Source organism: Henckelia pumila, chromosome 2 (assembly GCF_033568475.1).
Source record: "Henckelia pumila isolate YLH828 chromosome 2, ASM3356847v2, whole genome shotgun sequence".
Classification (NCBI taxonomy): domain Eukaryota; kingdom Viridiplantae; phylum Streptophyta; class Magnoliopsida; order Lamiales; family Gesneriaceae; genus Henckelia; species Henckelia pumila.
In genome coordinates, this window is record NC_133121.1 from 130197544 (window position 1) to 130216831 (window position 19288).

At 35.5% G+C, this 19288-nt stretch overlaps 3 protein-coding genes across 4 annotated transcripts; 1 reads left to right on the forward strand and 2 right to left on the reverse strand.

Moving 5' to 3' along the window:
* Positions 1-573: 573 nt before the first annotated feature.
* LOC140880887 (3-phosphoshikimate 1-carboxyvinyltransferase 2) lies at positions 574-6237 on the reverse strand. The gene is made up of 9 exons (XM_073285741.1): positions 6106-6237; positions 5652-5988; positions 2998-3242; positions 2650-2803; positions 1934-2148; positions 1738-1855; positions 1304-1514; positions 1151-1212; positions 574-1007 (listed from the first exon to the last, which is right to left on the reverse strand). The coding sequence occupies exons 2-9, from the start codon at positions 5982-5984 to the stop codon at positions 789-791; spliced, it is 1557 nt and encodes a 518-aa protein (XP_073141842.1). The 5' UTR covers positions 5985-5988; positions 6106-6237; the 3' UTR covers positions 574-788.
* Positions 6238-7186: 949 nt separating this feature from the next.
* LOC140879664 (transketolase, chloroplastic) lies at positions 7187-11240 on the reverse strand. The gene is made up of 7 exons (XM_073283482.1): positions 10697-11240; positions 10009-10099; positions 9808-9913; positions 9423-9705; positions 9072-9220; positions 8845-8998; positions 7187-8573 (listed from the first exon to the last, which is right to left on the reverse strand). The coding sequence occupies exons 1-7, from the start codon at positions 11180-11182 to the stop codon at positions 7614-7616; spliced, it is 2229 nt and encodes a 742-aa protein (XP_073139583.1). The 5' UTR covers positions 11183-11240; the 3' UTR covers positions 7187-7613.
* Positions 11241-15567: 4327 nt separating this feature from the next.
* On the forward strand, positions 15568-19011 carry LOC140883135 (protein GRAVITROPIC IN THE LIGHT 1-like). Of its 2 annotated transcripts, XM_073289484.1 has the most exons (3): positions 15568-15702; positions 15811-15977; positions 17436-19011. In XM_073289484.1, exon 3 carries the CDS (start codon positions 17492-17494, stop codon positions 18761-18763), a length of 1272 nt encoding a protein of 423 aa, XP_073145585.1. In that variant the 5' UTR covers positions 15568-15702; positions 15811-15977; positions 17436-17491; the 3' UTR covers positions 18764-19011. The 2 variants fall into 2 exon arrangements, with proteins under 2 accessions (XP_073145585.1, XP_073145584.1); XM_073289483.1 differs by lacking the exon at positions 15811-15977 and having other exon boundaries at positions 15579-15702.
* Positions 19012-19288: the final 277 nt, after the last annotated feature.

Sequence of the window (19288 nt, forward strand, 5' to 3'; positions counted from 1 at the left end):
CACATTTAGTGTGTGTTTGTGGCCTTACAGTACAAACAAGCTTTTTCTTCAAGAACCGCCCATGTCCCATGTTATTAGGTTTCTACATGTGAAGCGATTTTTTTCCAAGTTTTTGTTATTAAATGATCTACATTGGCTCATCTCCCATCCCATCGCATGCATGAAAGATCCCTTTTTTTTTTTTGTGGTGGTATTAACTATTCAGAAATGATGGAAAAAGACGATTTTTGAGAAGCAGTTTCAGTTTTTCGCGAAAAGAAATGTTTTAGACGCTGAAACGAAGAGGATCTGAACGAGAATAATAGTCGGAATTTGGGGTAATGATTCTCTTTGTGAGAGGAAAGCGTGTTCAAAAAAGGGGGAAAAAAGAAGAAGAAGAAGAAGAAGAAGGGGAAAACATATTTGATCATGGGATACAATAGAACTTGGAGGAAAAGTTCATTAGCTACTTGAAAGTAATGGTAGTGACATTGAAGAAATAATAATTAAAACCATGTATCACACTCATCAAACAACGTTTTGTGCTACGTTTCATTATTTGATCGATAGTGAATCATGCCATACACTCTCAAATCTACAATCAAGCCTCTATAATTTTTTTAAAAAAATATTACACAAATTTGACTTCATGTTTTCTGATATCACAACAATCTCAATACCTTAGTACAGAGTTTACTCGAAGGATTCCCATCCATCTCTTCCTCACATCAAGGATAGATTATTCGATCTTTCTGAATAATCGTGAATAGACACATTTTCTCAATTCACTTGAAAAAAGAAAAGGGTTCTCACTGTTGTGAGAAAGTAGCAAGAACGTCGAAATAATTAGGGAACGTTTTGCGCGTGCAACCAGGATCTCTTATTGTGACTGGAACATCAGCACAGGCCGCGAGTGAAAAGGCCATGGCCATTCTATGATCATCGTATGTATCGATGGAGGTTATATTTAGTTTCTCCGGTGGAGTAATCACACAGTAATCTGGACCTTCTACAACTGTTGCTCCCAACTGAAGTTCAGGGAAAAAAACAGGAGAGATATCAGGTGACCACTTTGTACATAAATATTCAATTGCCAACTTTTTTTCACACTAAATAAAAGAGCAACTTGACGAGAGTTGAAAAAACGAGTGAGAGATGGAAAGCGAGGAACCTTTCTAAGTTCTGTGCATATGGCGATCATTCGCTCAGTTTCTTTCACCCTCCAGCTAGCAACTGCAAACATGTGCATAAAAAGATCGGCTTGCTTCTTTTTTTTTTTTAGATAATGATGATCAAATGTGATATTTTAAGTTGACAGTAGTACCATCTCTTATAGCAGTCGGCCCATCAGCGAAAAGCGCTACAACAGCAAGAGTCATGGCGACATCTGGCATTTTATTCATGTTGATATCAATGGCGCGCAAATGTTTCCTTCCAGATGAATCACGAGGAGGGCCTTTAACAGTGACACTATTCTCAGTCCACGTAACTTCTGCACCCATTTTTTCTAGAACCTCGGCAAATTTGACGTCACCCTTCAAGAGCAAAAAGTTGAACATAAGAAGTTACAAAAGATCACTTCATAAGAGCATAAACAATAACAGATTCCACCAGAAGAACGTGGCATCATTCTACAGAATGCTGTGAGAAATCAACTTCGTTAGTGGATAAGGTGTCACATAGAAACTATCTGAATTTCTTATTTCACATAGAGCACAAGAATGCGTGAAAAGTTGAAACTTTTGGAGCAATAGGTACCTGTAAACTACTTGTCCCGCAACCTTCAACAGTGACAGTTCCACCAGTGACAGCTGCACCAGCCAAGAAATAACTGGCACTCGAGGCATCGCCTTCGACATAAGATTTTCCAGGAGACCTAATGAAAAACTGTTCTCAAACTTCCATGATACTAAGTTTCTCACAGCCTTAAAAACATTAGAGTATTGGGACTTACTTGTACTTTTGACCTCCACGGACCAAGAATCTGTCCCAGTCATCACTGTGCTCTACAGAGACACCATATCTTTCCATTAACTTAATGGTCATCTCCACGTAAGGAACCGAAATTAGTTTGTCAATTATCTCAATTTCCACGTCGCCTAGCGCCAGTGGAGCTGCCATGAGCAGAGCAGTCAAGTATTGGCTACTGATGGATCCAGAGAGTTTCACCTGCCACAAGAGATCATCACAAATCCTAGTCAAAGAACAGTATACCTTTCCCACCATTTCATTTGGACTAGGAAGCAACTGTAGAGAAAGTAACAAATAATTATATAAACAAAGATAAATTTTAAATCACCGGGCAATTCGACTGAACATCTTTATAGCTTCTTCGTTTCCTGGAGTTAATGAGGGGTAGCAAATTGGACCAATGGCTTAAATTTTGGATGAAAGATTAGGCTATAGGGAGTAAATGGCATAAAAGAAAATTTTGGCAGAGACATTCTCCAGAAATAACCACCCATTCAAATTCTACAAGAAAGGCACATAGATACTTACTCTTCCGTGAATGTGCAAGTTACGTCATAACTTTGCTTCAGTTTTTTTATTTAATATATTCATTAAAAAATGAGTACCGAGGCAATCAACATGCCTTGTGTATAAGCTGGTATCACATGGATCTATGTTTTGAAATCAGCCAGAGGAGATCTTTAAAGAAATAAGACACACCTTTCCCCCTGGAAGACCTCCCTTTCCAATGACACGAACTGGGGGACAATTTGTCCCCAGGAAGCAATCGACCTCTGCACCAAGCTGTTTAAGTCCAGTCACCAAATCACCAATTGGTCTCTCTCTCATGCGAGGAACTCCGTCAAGGACATAGCTGACAATCAACGAGAATTTGTGTTGGTATAGATAAATCACTGTTATTATAAGTTGTATTTGGAAGTAAACTAAATTGTTAAAAGATCATAGAAAAAAAATCACAAGCTAATATTTTTCTTCAAAAGAATAATATAATAGTGCTTGAGGACTATGAAATAAATAAGAAAGAATAAAAAAATCCATTGAGAATACCTTGCGTTTCCACCAGCAGCAGTAACTGCAGCAGCCAAAGGGCGCATAGCTGTTCCTGCATTTCCAAGGAAAAGTTGAATTTCCTCTTTGGTATCTTTAGAAACTGGAAATAGACCACCACATCCTTGCACAACCGCTCGCTGGTTTGCTTTATCTTCTTCTACACTCAGTCCAAGTGTTCTTAAGGCACCAAGCATATAATGGATGTCATCACTATTTAGCAAGTTGTCCACGACAGTTGTTCCCTAGAAAATCATGTGTATTAGGTAATGTGAGCTTGTGTAAGAATGCTGATATCAAAAGGCATATAATGCTTAAATAATCAATTGTAAAAGGCATCCATTAAAAAGAAATATGGAATATGGACCACAAAGAATCCTGGAATATGGTTCACAGAAAATGATGGAATTGAAAATGGGCATGACGTAAAATGCTGATAAGCTGACAAAATTAACAAGGATACAACCAAATGTGTGAAACAGTTTTCCAAACCTTAGATTTTTGTTCTCATACCACAGGCTTAAAAGTGTGCCGTCCTGAATCAAGAAAATGGGACGAGAATCATGCATACATTTTTTTTTTTGATAGGAAACATATGTATTATATATAAATGAAAATGATAGATTACAAAAAGTGGACCAGCGATCCACGCTAGCTAGCTATATTCAAAGCCAAAAAGGGCCTTTAACAATCTAGATCAAAGCCAATTTCCAATCCCTATACAAGTCTAACATAGACAAAGATTTAAAGTTAGAACCCTTGAGAGCCCACGTGGCAACTCTCAGTTTGATTTTATCTCAAGTTTCCTTCTCTGATTCTTCACTATCTTCAAAAACTCTTCCGTTCCTCTCCAACCATATCGACCAACACACGCAATGAACCACTACTAGCCAAAGAACTCTCCCTTTTTCACCTAGCAAACCTCCTAGATCAGTGGCAAAAAGATCTTTCGTTGTTTTCGGGATTACCCAAGATAATCCCAATTCCTTGAGGACCAGGTTCCACAAGTTCCCTGAATACGGGCAATGAATAATCATGTGATCTTGAGTTTCTCCTCCCTGCTTGCATAGCACACACCTGTTTGGGCTAAGGGACATGTTTGGGAGCCTCTTTTGAATCAAGTCGCAGTTAGGCAATCTTTCCAACGCAGCTGTCCATGAGAAAACCTGAACCTTTGTCGGAATGGTGGCTTTCCAGATTGGGTAGAAAAGAGGGAAGCTTGGGAAACGCTCCTCTGGAAAGAAAGACTCGAAGAAGGACTTTACCGAAAAGACTCCGGAACTGTCCCAAACCCATTTCCTCACATCCTCCGCTCCCTCTACTAAGTTCACCCCCCTCAAAACTTCCAGCAGGTTACCTAGCTGGCTCAATTCAGCATCCCTCAAATCGCGTCTAAGATGCAAGTTCCAGGTCAAAGAGTTAGAGGAAAAAGACGAGTCTCGACAGACGAAAAAAGAAATCTGCCTATTGTGCTCCCTAGATATCTGAAAGAGATTAGGAAAGAGGTCCTTAAAACTAGAATTCCCCACCCAGCAATCTCCCAGAATCGAAATCTATCTCCCTTAGAACCACTGCCCTCACAGAGTGACTGAAAGCCATATACGTCCTTGATATGAATTTCCACGGACTTCTAAACGTGTTATGTCTAGCCAATCCCGCATCCCATCCATTTTCTTGAACTCCGTATTTGCTCGCTATGATTTTCTTCCAAAAAGTGTCCCCCTCCGACAAAAATCTCCACCACCATTTACCCAACAGAGCCTTGTTCCGAAGGCATAGGTTACCTATTCCCAATCCTCCTCTATCTTTAGGTCTACAAACTTTGAGACTCAAGCATACAATTGAAAGAGTGCTACCATCTTGTTAAACAAATTTTCCATCGCTCACCATTCAATTGATTTGTGATAGTATCCTTGCTTTAAGAAATGGTATTAGAATTCTCAACTTCTAAGTCAAACACGTATCTTTTGAGCTAACCACTACCCTCTCTATAATCACATCCATTCACTCTGCATTAAAACAAGTTCATATGTGATCTACAAATATATTCAGTTCAATCGCTTCCCTGTTATAGCAGAAAGTTCATCAAATTATTAGTCCATTCAAGGAATGTAGTGGCAGCACACTCTACAAAATCAGCGATTCTCAAATAGGTCCATAAAAATATACACAATGAGAGATTCCTTTAGATATTTCAATCTAAAATAGCAGAATATAGAATGCATGTTGACATATGAATGTCTTTGCAGAAAAGTGCAGGCATGTGTATACATTGATCAGTTTCAAAAATGTCTATCACACAACTGTACTTGGATCAAAGAATCCGGAAACATGATTGTATATACATATATGCCTGCAGTAATATGAACCTCAGGCTCACAGTATAACAGAGGCATTTTGGGCCTGGATCTTAATTCTTCAAAAGACTAGCGAACACTTTCTTTCTCAATATTATTCATATTCATACATAAATCTGAACAGCTTGGAATCAGACGAAAACCTGGCATTCTCAATTCACACAACAGAAAAAATATACCCATATTCATGCACAATGCCATGAGATTCACACTTCCACTATCCCAACATACACTGAAAATTTGATCAATAATTAATAATCATGTACGCAAGATGTCGAACACACACCGCAACATTACCTCAGAGAGGGCAGCAAGAAGTAAAATACGGTTGGAGAGGGATTTGGAGCCCGGTAACTTAACAGTACCGGATATTTCTTTGATGGGTTGCAACACAATTTCCGGCAGCGTTGACTGCTTCTCCGCCGTTGCAACAGAAGCCATAACCTTTAAAGAATTCTTCTCTTGAACTGTAAAGATTGAATTTTTATCCACAACCCATGAATAATTTGACGGGCTTTTCAGATTCTTTGCGCCAAAAAACAAGGAATTCGAAGTTGCAGCAGAACGCCTGGCATTAATGGTGGAGAATCTCGGGGGAACTTTGTGCGCCATGTTGCTAACGTGCGCCATTTCTCTGAAGAACTAAAATAGCTTCAGCAATTTTGATCGGGAAAAAAAAGTGTGGAGTTTTAAAACAGCAAATTCTTCCTTTTTAATTCTTTCTTTAAAAAAAATTTCAGAAAAATCCCACCTAATTCTTCTTGGGTTTTAGGTTGAGGATGATGGAGTGTGCGCAGGTTAGGAAGTGTAATTATGAACAAAGTGGGTCGTTGAGATCCAATTTGTCTCACCAACCTTACTTGACCGCTGAAACAAATTATTTCTCTTTATTTTAGGGGAAAAAAACAAGAAGAAGAAGAAAAAACACTTGATTTTTATATTTTTAATTAATCGACAAAAAATATTTATAGCTAAAAAATATCCAATATTATATCTAGACAAACTATCAACGTAACAACTAAAATAATAATTAAGTTTCGAGTCAAGTCAATTTAAAAACAACTCTAAATACCAAATAACAAAAAAAAACTAGTAGACATTATTGAAAAAACAAACAAAAGAAACGAAACACGTGTGCGTATAATAGTGAAAAAATAATAATGCAAGAGAATACACCTGACTATTTTTTTTTAATCGAAAATAATTTAACTAAAACTATTAAAAACAATTAGTTCAGAACATTTTTTAGTAGTTCAAATCTACCTCTAAAGGTCGGAATAGCCTTCAAAATGGGCGGCCCGGCGTTGAAGTCTTGGAAAAAATAATATAAAATGTCTTCATAACATCTAATCTTGATTAAAATTGATGTCATGTTTTTACAAATATATGATTTACGGTTGTGATACAAACTAAAGTCACAATTTTTGGTGATATCATCGTCGAACATATCATCGTCGATGACTTGTAGCTAATCCTACCAAACGAAACATACTCAACACGTTAGCTTTCTCAATGTCCCAATTCCAAAGTTCCATTTTCGTAGAAGCAACAAAAACTCCACACCAACAAAAATTGACAGTTAAATAAATGCAAAGAGTAAGAGGCAATCAATGTCACACAAAAGAGTGGGAGAGTAGGAGAATGAGGATAGCCAACAACCACATCTAACACTCACATTCAACTACCACATACTAGTTTGATGGATCCCTCTTGGATTCGTGGCCCCGTCTCTATCATGTACTCACATGATGCAAACCTCAAATTTTTCAAGAAGAGATTAGGTGCAGCCCACCAATTTATACACATCAATGGTTTGAATTCACGTTCCAATCTAAAACAATAAAATAATCATGATGATTCACTCAACATGTGCTCACGTTGAAGGATCAAGTAATAGATCACGAGGAATGGTGCACGCATCCATGTTGCCTATCTACTTTTGGCTTATTTTTAAACAAGAACCTTGTGATTATTCGAAACGAGTTAAGATACAAAACTAAGATGACGTTCGTGTACAAACTCCGGAGTATAATATGTATACTCTTTTCTTGTTCTTAGACTGCAAACTCTGCTGCTAGAACTCAAAACCAAAGGGAAACACAGAAAAATTGCATGGTTTTTATGGCAAACTCTCAAGTACAGACCTATCTGAAAGCGAGTTTCTTGTGCTTTCTTCCAATACAGCTTTATCAATCCGAAATGCTAATGTAAGTGGTCTTCGAATTCCACAAGTAACCAAAGAAGCTCAGCCACCACAGCCTACAAGAGCTCTTTAGCTGCAGCTACGACGGCTTCCGCTGTAATGCCAAACTCCTTGTAGATTTTTCCTGCAGGCGCACTAGCTCCAAATCGGTCGATTCCAATGGACTTTCCTTTAGATCCAACAATCTTTCCCCAGCCAAATGTTGTTCCAGCTTCGATGCTGACTCTAGCAGTTACCGCTGAAGGCAGAACACTTTCCTTGTACTCATCAGATTGTTCGTCGAAAAGTTCCCAAGAAACAAAGGAGACAACTCTTACTTTCTTCCCTTCTTTCCTGAGTTCATCACCAGCCTTTGCTGCAATTTCCAACTCGGAACCGGTTCCGATCAAAATGACATCAGGCTTGTTATCGGATGAATTGTCTGATATGACGTAGCCTCCCTTTTCAACACCTTCGATGGAGGTTCCAGGAAGCTGTGCTAGCTTTTGTCGAGACAGGGCAAGGACTGATGGCCTCTTCCGATTAAGAACAGCCACCTTGTATGCACCAGCAGTTTCGTTGCCATCCGCTGGGCGGAGCATCAATATGTTCGGCATTGCTCGGAAACTTGCCACATGCTCAATAGGCTGATGAGTTGGTCCGTCCTCTCCAAGCCCGATCGAGTCGTGGGTCATCACGTAAATAACTCCAGCTTCACACAATGCGGAGATCCTCATGGCTGCTCTCATGTAATCAGTGAAAACAAAGAAAGTTGCACAGTACGGAATTATGCCAGGGCTGTGAAGTGCTATTCCATTACATATGGCTCCCATGCCATGTTCACGAACACCAAACCTTACGTTTCTCTCTTCTGGGGTGTTCTTTTGAAAGTCGCCAAACATTTTGAGAAGGGTCATGTTGGACGAGGCAAGATCAGCACTGCCACCTAGCAAACCAGGGAGAACCTTTGCAAGAGCATTGAGATTTTGCTGAGAGAGGTTTCTGGTGGCATCAGCTGGGCTCTCAGGAGTGTATGTCTGTAACGAGAAGACATTATTCAGAAATATATTTCGAGAGACTATAACAATACAACATGGAAGCTTTTTTCATTAAATACACTTCTGCATATGTTCTGTTTTCTTACATTACGCTCATTGCTCACATGGTCAAACGCATCCACAACTTTCTGAATTGCTTTTTCATATTACTAGCAATAACATACTCATTGATGTAGATGTGGCATCTTTTCAAAGTCAAAACAAGGTTAAAGATGATAAAAAAAAAAAAAATTGGGGGGAAACTACTCACAGGAAGAGCCTTTTCCCAACCAGCTGGTAGTTCACCAGTGATGATAGACTTTAACTCAGTTGCTTCCTCAGGATACTTCTTCTCATATTCAGCAAACTTGGCATTCCATTCAGCTTCAAATGAAGCACCCTCAGGAACATGTCGGCTCCAATGACTGCCATATAGAATGTCCAAAATCATGAAGCTTAACATAAATTATTAAAATAAAGAGGAATCCAACGTCTTACTTCTTCACATCTTCAGGCACATGGAAAGGCTCGTGAGGCCATCCAAGATTCTTTCTGGTCGCTTCAACTTCCTTGGCGCCTAGTGCACTTCCATGCACACTGTATGAGTTGGCCTTGTTGGGGGATCCAAAACCAATGGTAGTTGTTATCTGCTTGGAGAAAAAAAAGACATAAATTATACAATTTTACCTTCAAGAAGATGCAAAGAATTTAATGGAGAAAAAAGAATAACAATAAAAATAATAATAAAAATTTTTTAAAAAAAAAACGAGGCCGGTGGCTTGTACAATTTCCACGCGTTTGTAGGAACCGGGGTATTCGATCGCCCCAACAAATGAATGTATATCTGACCTTAATCAGAGTGGGCTTGTCTTTTACAGCCTTGGCTTCCTTGATAGCGGCTCTAATTTCATCATAACCTGTGTTACCATTCTTCACCCAAATCACATGCCAACCAAGACCCTCAAAACGAGAGTCAACACTCTCAGTGAAAGCAATTTCGGTGTCACCATCAATAGAGATGTGATTGTCATCATAAAACGCGATAAGCTTTCCCAATCCCCAGTGCCCTGCAAGGGAGCACGCTTCATTTGATATACCCTCCATTTGACACCCATCACCGAGGATAACATACCTAGAAAGGAGCCAATACCATCAGGAAAATAAGTCAAGAACAGTGAACCAATTTCATCATCAAAGAACACAAATGAAGAAACGAATTTTGAAGTTAACTTACGTGTAGTGGTCAACAATTTCGCTATCGGGTTTGTTATAGCGAGCTGCCAGGTGTTTTTCTGCAAGAGCCAAGCCCACAGCATTGGCAACGCCTTGACCAAGTGGGCCTGTGCAAAGAAAACGTGTCAACCTTAATCAGTTTCAGAGATCCAATCCAAGGGTATGGAAGCAAACAAATCGAAATTTAGAGATTAGATTCTACCGGTAGTGACTTCAACACCAGGTGTCTCGAAGTTCTCAGGATGACCAGGCGTTTTGCTTCCCCACTGACGGAAACTCTTCAAATCCTCTTCCTGTCAAGTTAAATGATGTTTGCCCAAGAATCGTATGAAGTGCTCACGAGACATCGAACATGCATATATACTTTCAATAACACTAACTATCCTTAAAATGTGCTCCACAGACCAACAGAACACGAAAGAACAGATATAACAATTTTATCCCTCCACTGAATCTGAACTCCCTAAGAAGCCAGAAAAAGCACCAGAAAGTAAATTCGAAAATCTGGAGCTGTACCAACCCTCACCGAAATGTTTACAACAATTCCCAACAAATCTGAAACCTAGTTCTTGCTCAATCCCAGAAAACTACATTAACAGTAAAATCTCAACAGATTAGCTCAAAGTTGGATCTTTGCCATTTTCTCACGGCACATCATTAAAACAAAAAAGAAGATTAACCTTCAATCATCAAAACAAAACTCCAGGAATCCAGAGATGATAATCGGATACCAACTCAGTATCCAAAAACAAACCCACTAAGATCCATCACACCTACCACGCACACAGTCTAATATAGTAATATCAAAGATCCTACTGCATGTCGTGCATTTAATCAGAAATAAGATTAAGAAATTAGTTAACATTGCGGAACAAGACCAAAGATTAAACCTTGACTGAGTCATATCCTGCGAGGTGAAGCAGCGCGTACTGTAGCATACACCCGTGTCCAGCGGAAAGCACAAAGCGGTCACGATTAAACCAATAAGGATTCTTAGGATTGTACCTCATGATTTCATCGTACAGCACGTGACCCATCGGAGCGCATCCCATGGGCAGACCAGGGTGCCCCGAATTAGCTTTCTCGACGGCATCGATTGCCAAGAACCTGATCGTGTTGACGGATTTATCGATGAGCGCAGTGTCAGTTTTATCTAATGTTTCAACTGCCGCGGAAGCGATAATTGGGCGGCGGATGGTGGCGGGGATGCTGCAGCGGCGGCCTGAGATGGAGGGCGTAGTCGTAGAGGTCGATTTCAGGCCGGAGAAGGAAGGAAGGGACAAGGACGTGGAGGTGGTGGAGCCATGGCGGCGGATGGCAGCGCGTGATAGCACGGCTTGGGACAGCGTGAGGGAGGAAGAAGAAGAAGAAGCCATGGCTCTGCACTGTTTCTTTGCGTGAGAGAAAAAACTGCTGATCAAAAATGGGAAGAAGACAAATTGAAAATATAGAAGTGTGAACTATTTTGTTTTAATTATTATTTTATTTTAATCATCTTTAATACAAAAAAAATATTTTACATTTGTTATAATTTATAATTAAGATAAATCAGAGTTAAATATCTCCAAAATGAGAGTGGAAACATTGACCTAAAATTATTTGAAATTTTATTGATATGTTTTAGGTAAATGACTACATGTAGGTAAATCTTGTGCTAAAATTATTCAACCTTATGTTATTTCTATTTTTGTGAGACAAATATTTACAAGATTTAAAAGAATTACACTAAATAATCGTGGAAATTGGCACCCACCCACGGGGGGTTAGGTGAACCTTTTAAAAATAGAGAGGTCACCGGTGGCTTGTTTGTTAATTATGATTTATGACTTTGTTGGCCATTAGGTCAAATGTTTCATTTGACATGGGATTCGACTCTTTTTAGGAAAGAAAATTGTAGTTTATATATATGATTATATTTTATATTTGAAATTATAAAATTGTTTTTAATTTAGTTTTAATACATTATTTACAATTAAAATATATTTTTCAAATTTTGTAATTTTAAAAATAATATAACCGTGTATATAATTTTTATTATGTATATAACATTATACTTTTAATTATTATATTTGTAGCATATTTATCGAGTGTTAATTACTGTTTTACGAAGATTTTTTATCATGATAAAATTAGGTAATGTTTTGGAAAACTTTTAAAAAGAATTTTTTAGTTTCTTTTTTTAATAAACAGCGCTAGAGATATTGAAGTACGGTGAGCTTCGGAGAAAAATCTGTAGCTACTCAAAATATTATTTTATTTGTTATGCTAGTGAAACATTCAATTATTTATTGTCGGAATTATGGGGTTAAGTTACGAAATTACCCTGCAAATGGGGGGCTAACTTTTAGTCTTTAGACACAAGATTGTGAGCAGGCATGGCAATTTTCCTCGCGGATTTCGGTACGTGGGGGAAAATCCGAAACGGGGCGGGTTTGGGAGAGTATTTTTGGATATGATTTTGGATTTGGGGATTTTTAAAAATCCCCGAAACATATTAGGGCGGGTATGAGGATGTTATCCCCATCCCCGAACCCGCCCCAATAATAATAATAATAATATTTTAATTATCAATTTTTTTTAAATCTAAAATATTATTAAAAAATTAAAATTAAAAGTATTATTATTATTTTGTTTATATATATTTTTATACATTATATATAATACATTCGTTTATGATAGCGTAGTTTTTTATAACATAAAAATATTATTTGAATCTCATTCATTTTACGTACACATAAAAAAAATTTATATTTATATTAGTCTAAATATATATATATATATATATATATATACAATTTTGTTATCCTGCCCACTCACCGTGCCCACCTAATGTGCCCACCATGAGGTGTCACTCAACTATTGGATGTGATGAATTGTGCGTCCAATAGTTGAGTGCCACCTCATGGTGGGCACATTAAGTGGGCATGGTGGGTGGGTAGGATAGCAAAACTCATATATATATATATATATATATATATATATATAATTATATATATATATATTATTTATTTTGATAAATTTAGAAACAATATATAATCTTAATAAATTTTTGATACATAGTATTTTTTTATATATTAATTTTGATTTATAGAAATATTTTGTATTTAAAATATTTTTATTAATTTTAAAAGTTAATATTATAATAAAAATTGACCCAAAATATTTTAGATATTTTATTATAAAATTGAATAATAATTTTTATATTCTTATATAATAAAATTTACTAATTCATATATATATATATATATATATATATATATATTCGGGTATGGGTATGGGGATGGGGACTTGATCCTCTTGGGATGGGTATGAGGAATCCCCGATAAAAATTAATGGGAATTGGGGTGGGTATGGAGATCGGATTTGAATTCGGGGACGGGGATGGAGATGACATCCCCGTCCCCGACCCGCCCCATTGTCATCCCTAATTGTGGGAGGACCCTGTTAATAAAAAACAAAAAAAACATTAAAAAAAACAGAAAAAACAAACAATTAAACAGTGTTCCAAACTCAAGATTTGAGACGAGTGAATTTGGTTTCGAGAGCATTCCGCCAGTTTGTTCTTCTGATATATGGACCACTATGGTATCATTTGAAGATGTATAATATTAATCAATCGATAATTTCTCTTATCATGTTCGTATTATTATTCATTTACAGGTATTTATTTTATACTAATAAAAGTCACGTGTGATACACATGAGAACATCTTTTGTTGTCAATAAAGGTTGTTAAATAAATTAATTGAGAAAAAAATATATTAACACGCAGTTAATAAATGATTTTCATGGTAATAATATATACTTTTTGAAAGAAAAAAAAACTATTACATGTCTTAGTGATGTAATCAATATAATTTTCGACATTGCAACTAATAAAGATATTTGCAACATTTTCGAACAATGTAACACTTGCAGTTTCAATGTTTGTATTATTTACGATAATGATTATTTTACATCCACATTAACAGTTTAAAATATGACATTATCAATAATTCATGCAAGCTTGTAAATATAAGTGTTACGTTTATTGTAGTTTTACATTAACAAATATTGATATTAAAACTTATGTATAATTATTACAGCTCGATCGAATTTTTTACTTTTTTTTATTAATTTTACAAAATTATGACATGCTTTGTACCATGAATTAGTCTTATTTTCTATCTCATGAATGTATTATTTATTCTTTATTTGTTAATAAATGAGATATGTTAATCAAATTATATTAAATATGATTTTATAATTTTTTATGTTATATGTTGATCACTATTGATTTATGGAAACAAAATTGGTATAGATAATGCATTCTAAACATTAATTTAAATTATTGTGTCAAATATTTTTTAATTTTATATTTGGTATTTTTTTTTCTCTTCAAAGATTTTTCATATCATGTGTTTTTTATTCTCCATAAAAGAATCATTATTATCATTATTAGTATTTTGGTGTTTCAATCTTTTAAGAAACTGGATATTAAGAAATTTGTGTGAATTTTTTTTTTGGTATTTTGGTATTTCAATTTAAAACTGGATAAGTATTTAATTTAATATGCACACATTATCAATTTTGACCTTATCATAATAATTGATTTTACAAAAGTATCGTCATAGATTTTATCAAGTGTGTACTAACCAAGGACAAAATTAAAAATAATACACAATGAAAAACTTTGACATTGATTCACAATTTTATAATTGGTATAGATAGATAAGTAATATAATATATTACTTTTATGTCCTAGCCAATATTTAACTTTTACATTTATATCCTTATATGTATTTATTTTACATAAATTTGTGTAGAGTAAAAGAGCAAAAGTTATAAATTCACAACTGTAAAACTTTACCCTTTTATTCACAATTTTAGATAGATATATAATATAATATAATATAATATAATATAATATAATATAATATAATAAACTAGTCAATATTTAACTTTTACATTTATATCATTATATGTATTTATTTTACATAAATTTGGGTAGAGTGAAAAGACAAAATTGTAGATTCACAACTATAAAACTTTATGTTTTTATTCACACTTTTAGATAGATAATAGATTAATCAAATCATTGAATTTAAATTATAATATTACCCTCAATAAATAATATTATTCAAATTTTATTAATTATTAAAAAGAAAAAATGATAATTTATCATCTTATATTGAATTTAAATTATAATATTATCTTCAATAAATAATATTATTTATATTTTATTAATTATTTAAAAGAAAAAATAATAATTTATTATCTTATTTAAAATTTAATCAATCAAATCAAATATTATATCCACTATTATTTTATATTTTTTATTATATTAGATTATTATTTATACATTATTATCCTATCTTTAACTTCAACCCATGTCTACTTGCATTGATAGGTTAATAAGCCTTCATTGTTATGTTATAAATTTGATTCGAATTCGATTCAAAAAAAAGTTCCACTGTGTTAGATTTTGATTTAGATTGGATAAATTTTGTACAACGATCATTTATACTCTTTGGAGGATGTAGTATGCAAAAACATGTAGACATTTGAGAAGAAGATTAATCAAAATTAATGAAAAATACACACGACTCCTGTTCTATTATATAAAAAACTGAGTATCACTCTATGTTTTGCTTTTAAAAAAAATTATATATATAAAAAAAACTTTCACAATATTTTTAATTTTCACATCTAATAATATTTCATATTTCGACATATTTATTTATTTTCTGTGTTATTTATTTATTTAATATACTAAATTTCGCTTTTCCTTTAATACTGTGTGAAGTGATGGCAGTGATCTTTGTCGGAAGAAAAAATTTAATCTTGGCCCCGAAGTCACTCTATCCTCCCAACTACGGCAGATTAACGCCTCAATTGCCGGCGGAATCTCTTAGCAGGTTTGCTTCAAGCCCGTCGATTTCTTTCAGTGTTTTTCCGCTCCACTTTACGTGTTTGATTGGAAGATGTCCAAAAGGTCCCGTTGCTTTCATTTGTTTGTTTTCTAGGGTTTGGTGATGACGATTTTTAGAGTTTCTTTATCTGTGGTTGGAGGCGATTCTTCTTTTACTTGCTTTGATGATGGATATTAAAATGAAGTTTTGTTTAGAAACGGTTGATGGGAGTTTTAGATAAATGCTTAAGTTCAGGAAGAGCTGGTGATGTCTTTCACATGGTATGTTGGTTGGTGTTTTCTGAATTTGCTTCAAAATGGGAAACAATGATCTATTTGTATTGAATTATCGAATGTAAACCTTCGTCGAATTGATTGTGATTGTCAAGTGAGTGTTATTAGTTGGTTGTTTATGAGGATTGGATTTTGATTGGCCTGAATTGAAGTAATGTTTACTTGTGGTGGTATTTGTTTACACCGATTTTATCTTTCTTTTCTATATCTCTGATGTTTGTTTTTTTCTCATCTCTTCTTTTTTTTTTTTTGTCTGGAGACTATCTTTGACTTGATTCTCGGTTTAGTAAAATTGTAGAGTCTCTTGAGAAAAAGTTCAATTTATATATAGTCAATGGCTGCTGGTACACAGTTGGAAATATCTGTTTGTTGTGGAATGAGCGCTGCACTTTGAGTTTTCCATATTGCTGTAAATGATGTAGCTTCGGCCCCGTTTGGTATCAAAAGCCAGGCCAAAAAAATACTTTTTCAAAAGCCAAAAATTATAGCTTAAAAAAGCACTTATTTAAAAAAATCACTACAAAATCCAAATGGTTCCTTTTGTGGTAAGAATATAATGTCTTGTTGTGACTTTTGTTGTCAATGGAAGAGGATTATTTCCTTGCAGTGTAAACCAAGATTTTACATAAAAATTTATTTCCATTTGAGTATAAAGAATAAAAATTATTTATGCAATTACTGCTTATTAATTAGCCAAGTAGATTTTCCCAGTGTATGAGAGGAACCTCTTAAATCCCACCCAAAATGCCATGAACTCTTCTCGGTATTTTTTTTTCCTTTTTACCTAGTTTCATTTGAATAAAGTACCATTTAAACATCTAGTCCTTATTTCTTAAACGTGGGCTATTTTTTTGTGTTCTCTCTCATGGCTTAGGAGAGTGGTTGAAACAGGAGCGTTAGCTTCTAAATATCGATACTGTTTGACTTGTTTTAACTCTGGATATTTTACCAAATAAGAGAGAGGTGTTATTCATGCAGCAGTTATTCAGTTTGCTAATATTTGTTTACCCGCTGAAGGTTTTGGTCATATAGCCCAGTGGGGTGGGGTGTGTTAAATGATTCTTTGCTCGAGTTCATGTGTAATTAAATAGCATTTCCTTGTGTGTAATCAATAAGTTATTATGTCTCTGGACACTCGATGTTGCTGGTTTTATGTGCATGTTGGTGAAACACACACACACATTAATACATATCCCAATAGATACGCATGTAATCTCGTGAGATGTCATCTCTTTCCATATTTTGTTCAGAGCAAACACAAGCTTGCATGCTTATAAAGCTGTTATTTTAATATTGATGTTGTTTCACAGCATTGGAGTGGGACGTGCCACTTAAGCTTGACCGTTATTAACCGTGATTTTGTCTTGGATGTGTTCAAACATTTCTGAGATTCAGTTGATATATCCCGTGTAACTAATCTATATATATTTGCATTTCATTCTACAGTATCTACCTTCTGTGCAAAACTATTTTTGTGAATTTTGCCATCACCGAAAGAAGATATGCAACACACTGGTGCGAAAGATACCCAACTTCGTGAAAGCAGCAACCAAAAGGTTCATCCCCAACCAATGGAAGAAGCCACAAATCAAAATCCTGAAGCTATGGAAAACCTAGTATCTAAGATGTTTACAAACATATCCTCTCTGAAATCAGCTTACATTCAACTTCAATCTGCTCATACTCCTTATGACCCTGACAAAATTCAAGCCGCCGATAAACTCGTAATATCAGAGTTGAAAATTTTATCTGAACTCAAGCACTTCTATAGAGAACACAATCCCAAACCAGTTTGTGTTTCTCCACAAGACTCCCGGCTAGCTGCTGAGATTCAAGAACAGCAGAGCTTGTTAAAAACATATGAGGTCATGGTGAAAAAGTTTCAGTCTGAGATTCAGAATAAAGATTCTGAGATCCTTCAATTACAGCAGCTTATTGAAGAGGCAAATCAGAAACGTGTAAAACTTGAGAAGAACTTAAAGCTCAGAGGTTTGTCAACCAAAGAATCTGAAGGGGGTGGTGATGAAAATAGATATTCCTCATTGGAGCTGTCACCGGATCTTTTTAAGTCAGCAGTGGAAGCTGCTTCCAGGGCCATTCACGACTTTTCCAAGCCATTGATTAATATGATGAAAGCAGCTGGATGGGATCTTGACGCGGCAGCAAACTCCATAGAGCCAGATATTGTTTATGCAAAGCGAGCTCACAAGAAATATGCCTTTGAATCTCACATTTGTCAAAGAATGTTCATTGATTTCCAAGATGAAAGCTATTCCATAAAACCGGAAAATCCACAAGAGGTCCCGAACGAAAGTTTTTTCCAGCAGTATCTTGCCTTGAGGGAAATGGATCCTCTAGATGCCGTATGCCAGACACCAGATTCGGCTTTTGGAAAATTTTGCCAGAACAAATACCTTATACTGATCCATCCAAAAATGGAAGCTTCATTTTTTGGAAACCTAGACCAATGGAATTTTATAATGGGAGGTGGGCATCCTAGGACTGCCTTTTACCAGGCTTTTCTGAAACTTGCAAAGTCAGTCTGGCTTTTGCACATGTTGGCTCATTCTTTTGATCCTCCCGTCAAAATTTTTCAAGTGAAGCGTGACAACGAGTTCTCGGAAGTCTATATGGAAAGCGTCGTGCAAAATTACATTGCAGAAGACAGTGATCTAAAACCTAAAGTCGGCCTAATGGTTATGCCAGGCTTTTGGATTGGTGGTAGCGTGATCCAATCACAAGTCTACCTTACAGGTATAAAGGTGACTGAATGACCCTTATTATTGTTCCGAAATTTTGGAGCATGTATGTATTTCAGCGCTTATAATGTTTCAGTGCTTCCTCTCAGATTTTTTTTTCTGTATCATTTTATCGTACGCTGTTTAATTGCAAGAGTGTGCTTTTTATCCTATTGGTAGCATTTTCAGTGTTTTGTGTAGCATTCGGGAATATCAGGATGGTGTAAAATGGAATTGGGAGAACGTTATCACATGATTTGGGTAGAGTTTGGGAGAGTTTCTAGAAGTACTTTTCATTTTTTTTTCTTAGAAGTTGAAAAGCGTTTCCTAGAAACTATCACAAACACTACCCTATTGCTTTTTATCAACATCATCTGGTTTTATTCGATTCTTTCACTTTAGTTATCGGTAAAGTTTATTCTCCGGGATAATTACACTACATCTAATAGTCCTTGAATTATACGAGTTTCACATGTTTTTCTTTAGGAGCTCACTTGTCGTGAGATCCAATTATTGAAGTTTTGCTACAACACTGAAAACGGAAAGAATACAGTATGTACG

Coding starts and splice junctions, on each gene's coding strand:
- LOC140880887 (XM_073285741.1), bottom strand. CDS start 5,984: ATGGCGCACGTTAGCAACATGGCGCACAAAGTTCCCCCGAGATTCTCC. Junction 3,243..5,651: donor TTCTTGCTGCCCTCTCTGAG/GTAATGTTGCGG, acceptor ATGATTTTCTAG/GGAACAACTGTCGTGGACAA. Junction 2,149..2,649: donor GAGGTCTTCCAGGGGGAAAG/GTGTGTCTTATT, acceptor CTCTTGTGGCAG/GTGAAACTCTCTGGATCCAT.
- LOC140879664 (XM_073283482.1), bottom strand. CDS start 11,182: ATGGCTTCTTCTTCTTCTTCCTCCCTCACGCTGTCCCAAGCCGTGCTA. Junction 9,914..10,008: donor TGGTGTTGAAGTCACTACCG/GTAGAATCTAAT, acceptor TTCTTTGCACAG/GCCCACTTGGTCAAGGCGTT. Junction 8,999..9,071: donor GTGCCTGAAGATGTGAAGAA/GTAAGACGTTGG, acceptor TCTATATGGCAG/TCATTGGAGCCGACATGTTC.
- LOC140883135 (XM_073289484.1), top strand. CDS start 17,492: ATGCAACACACTGGTGCGAAAGATACCCAACTTCGTGAAAGCAGCAAC.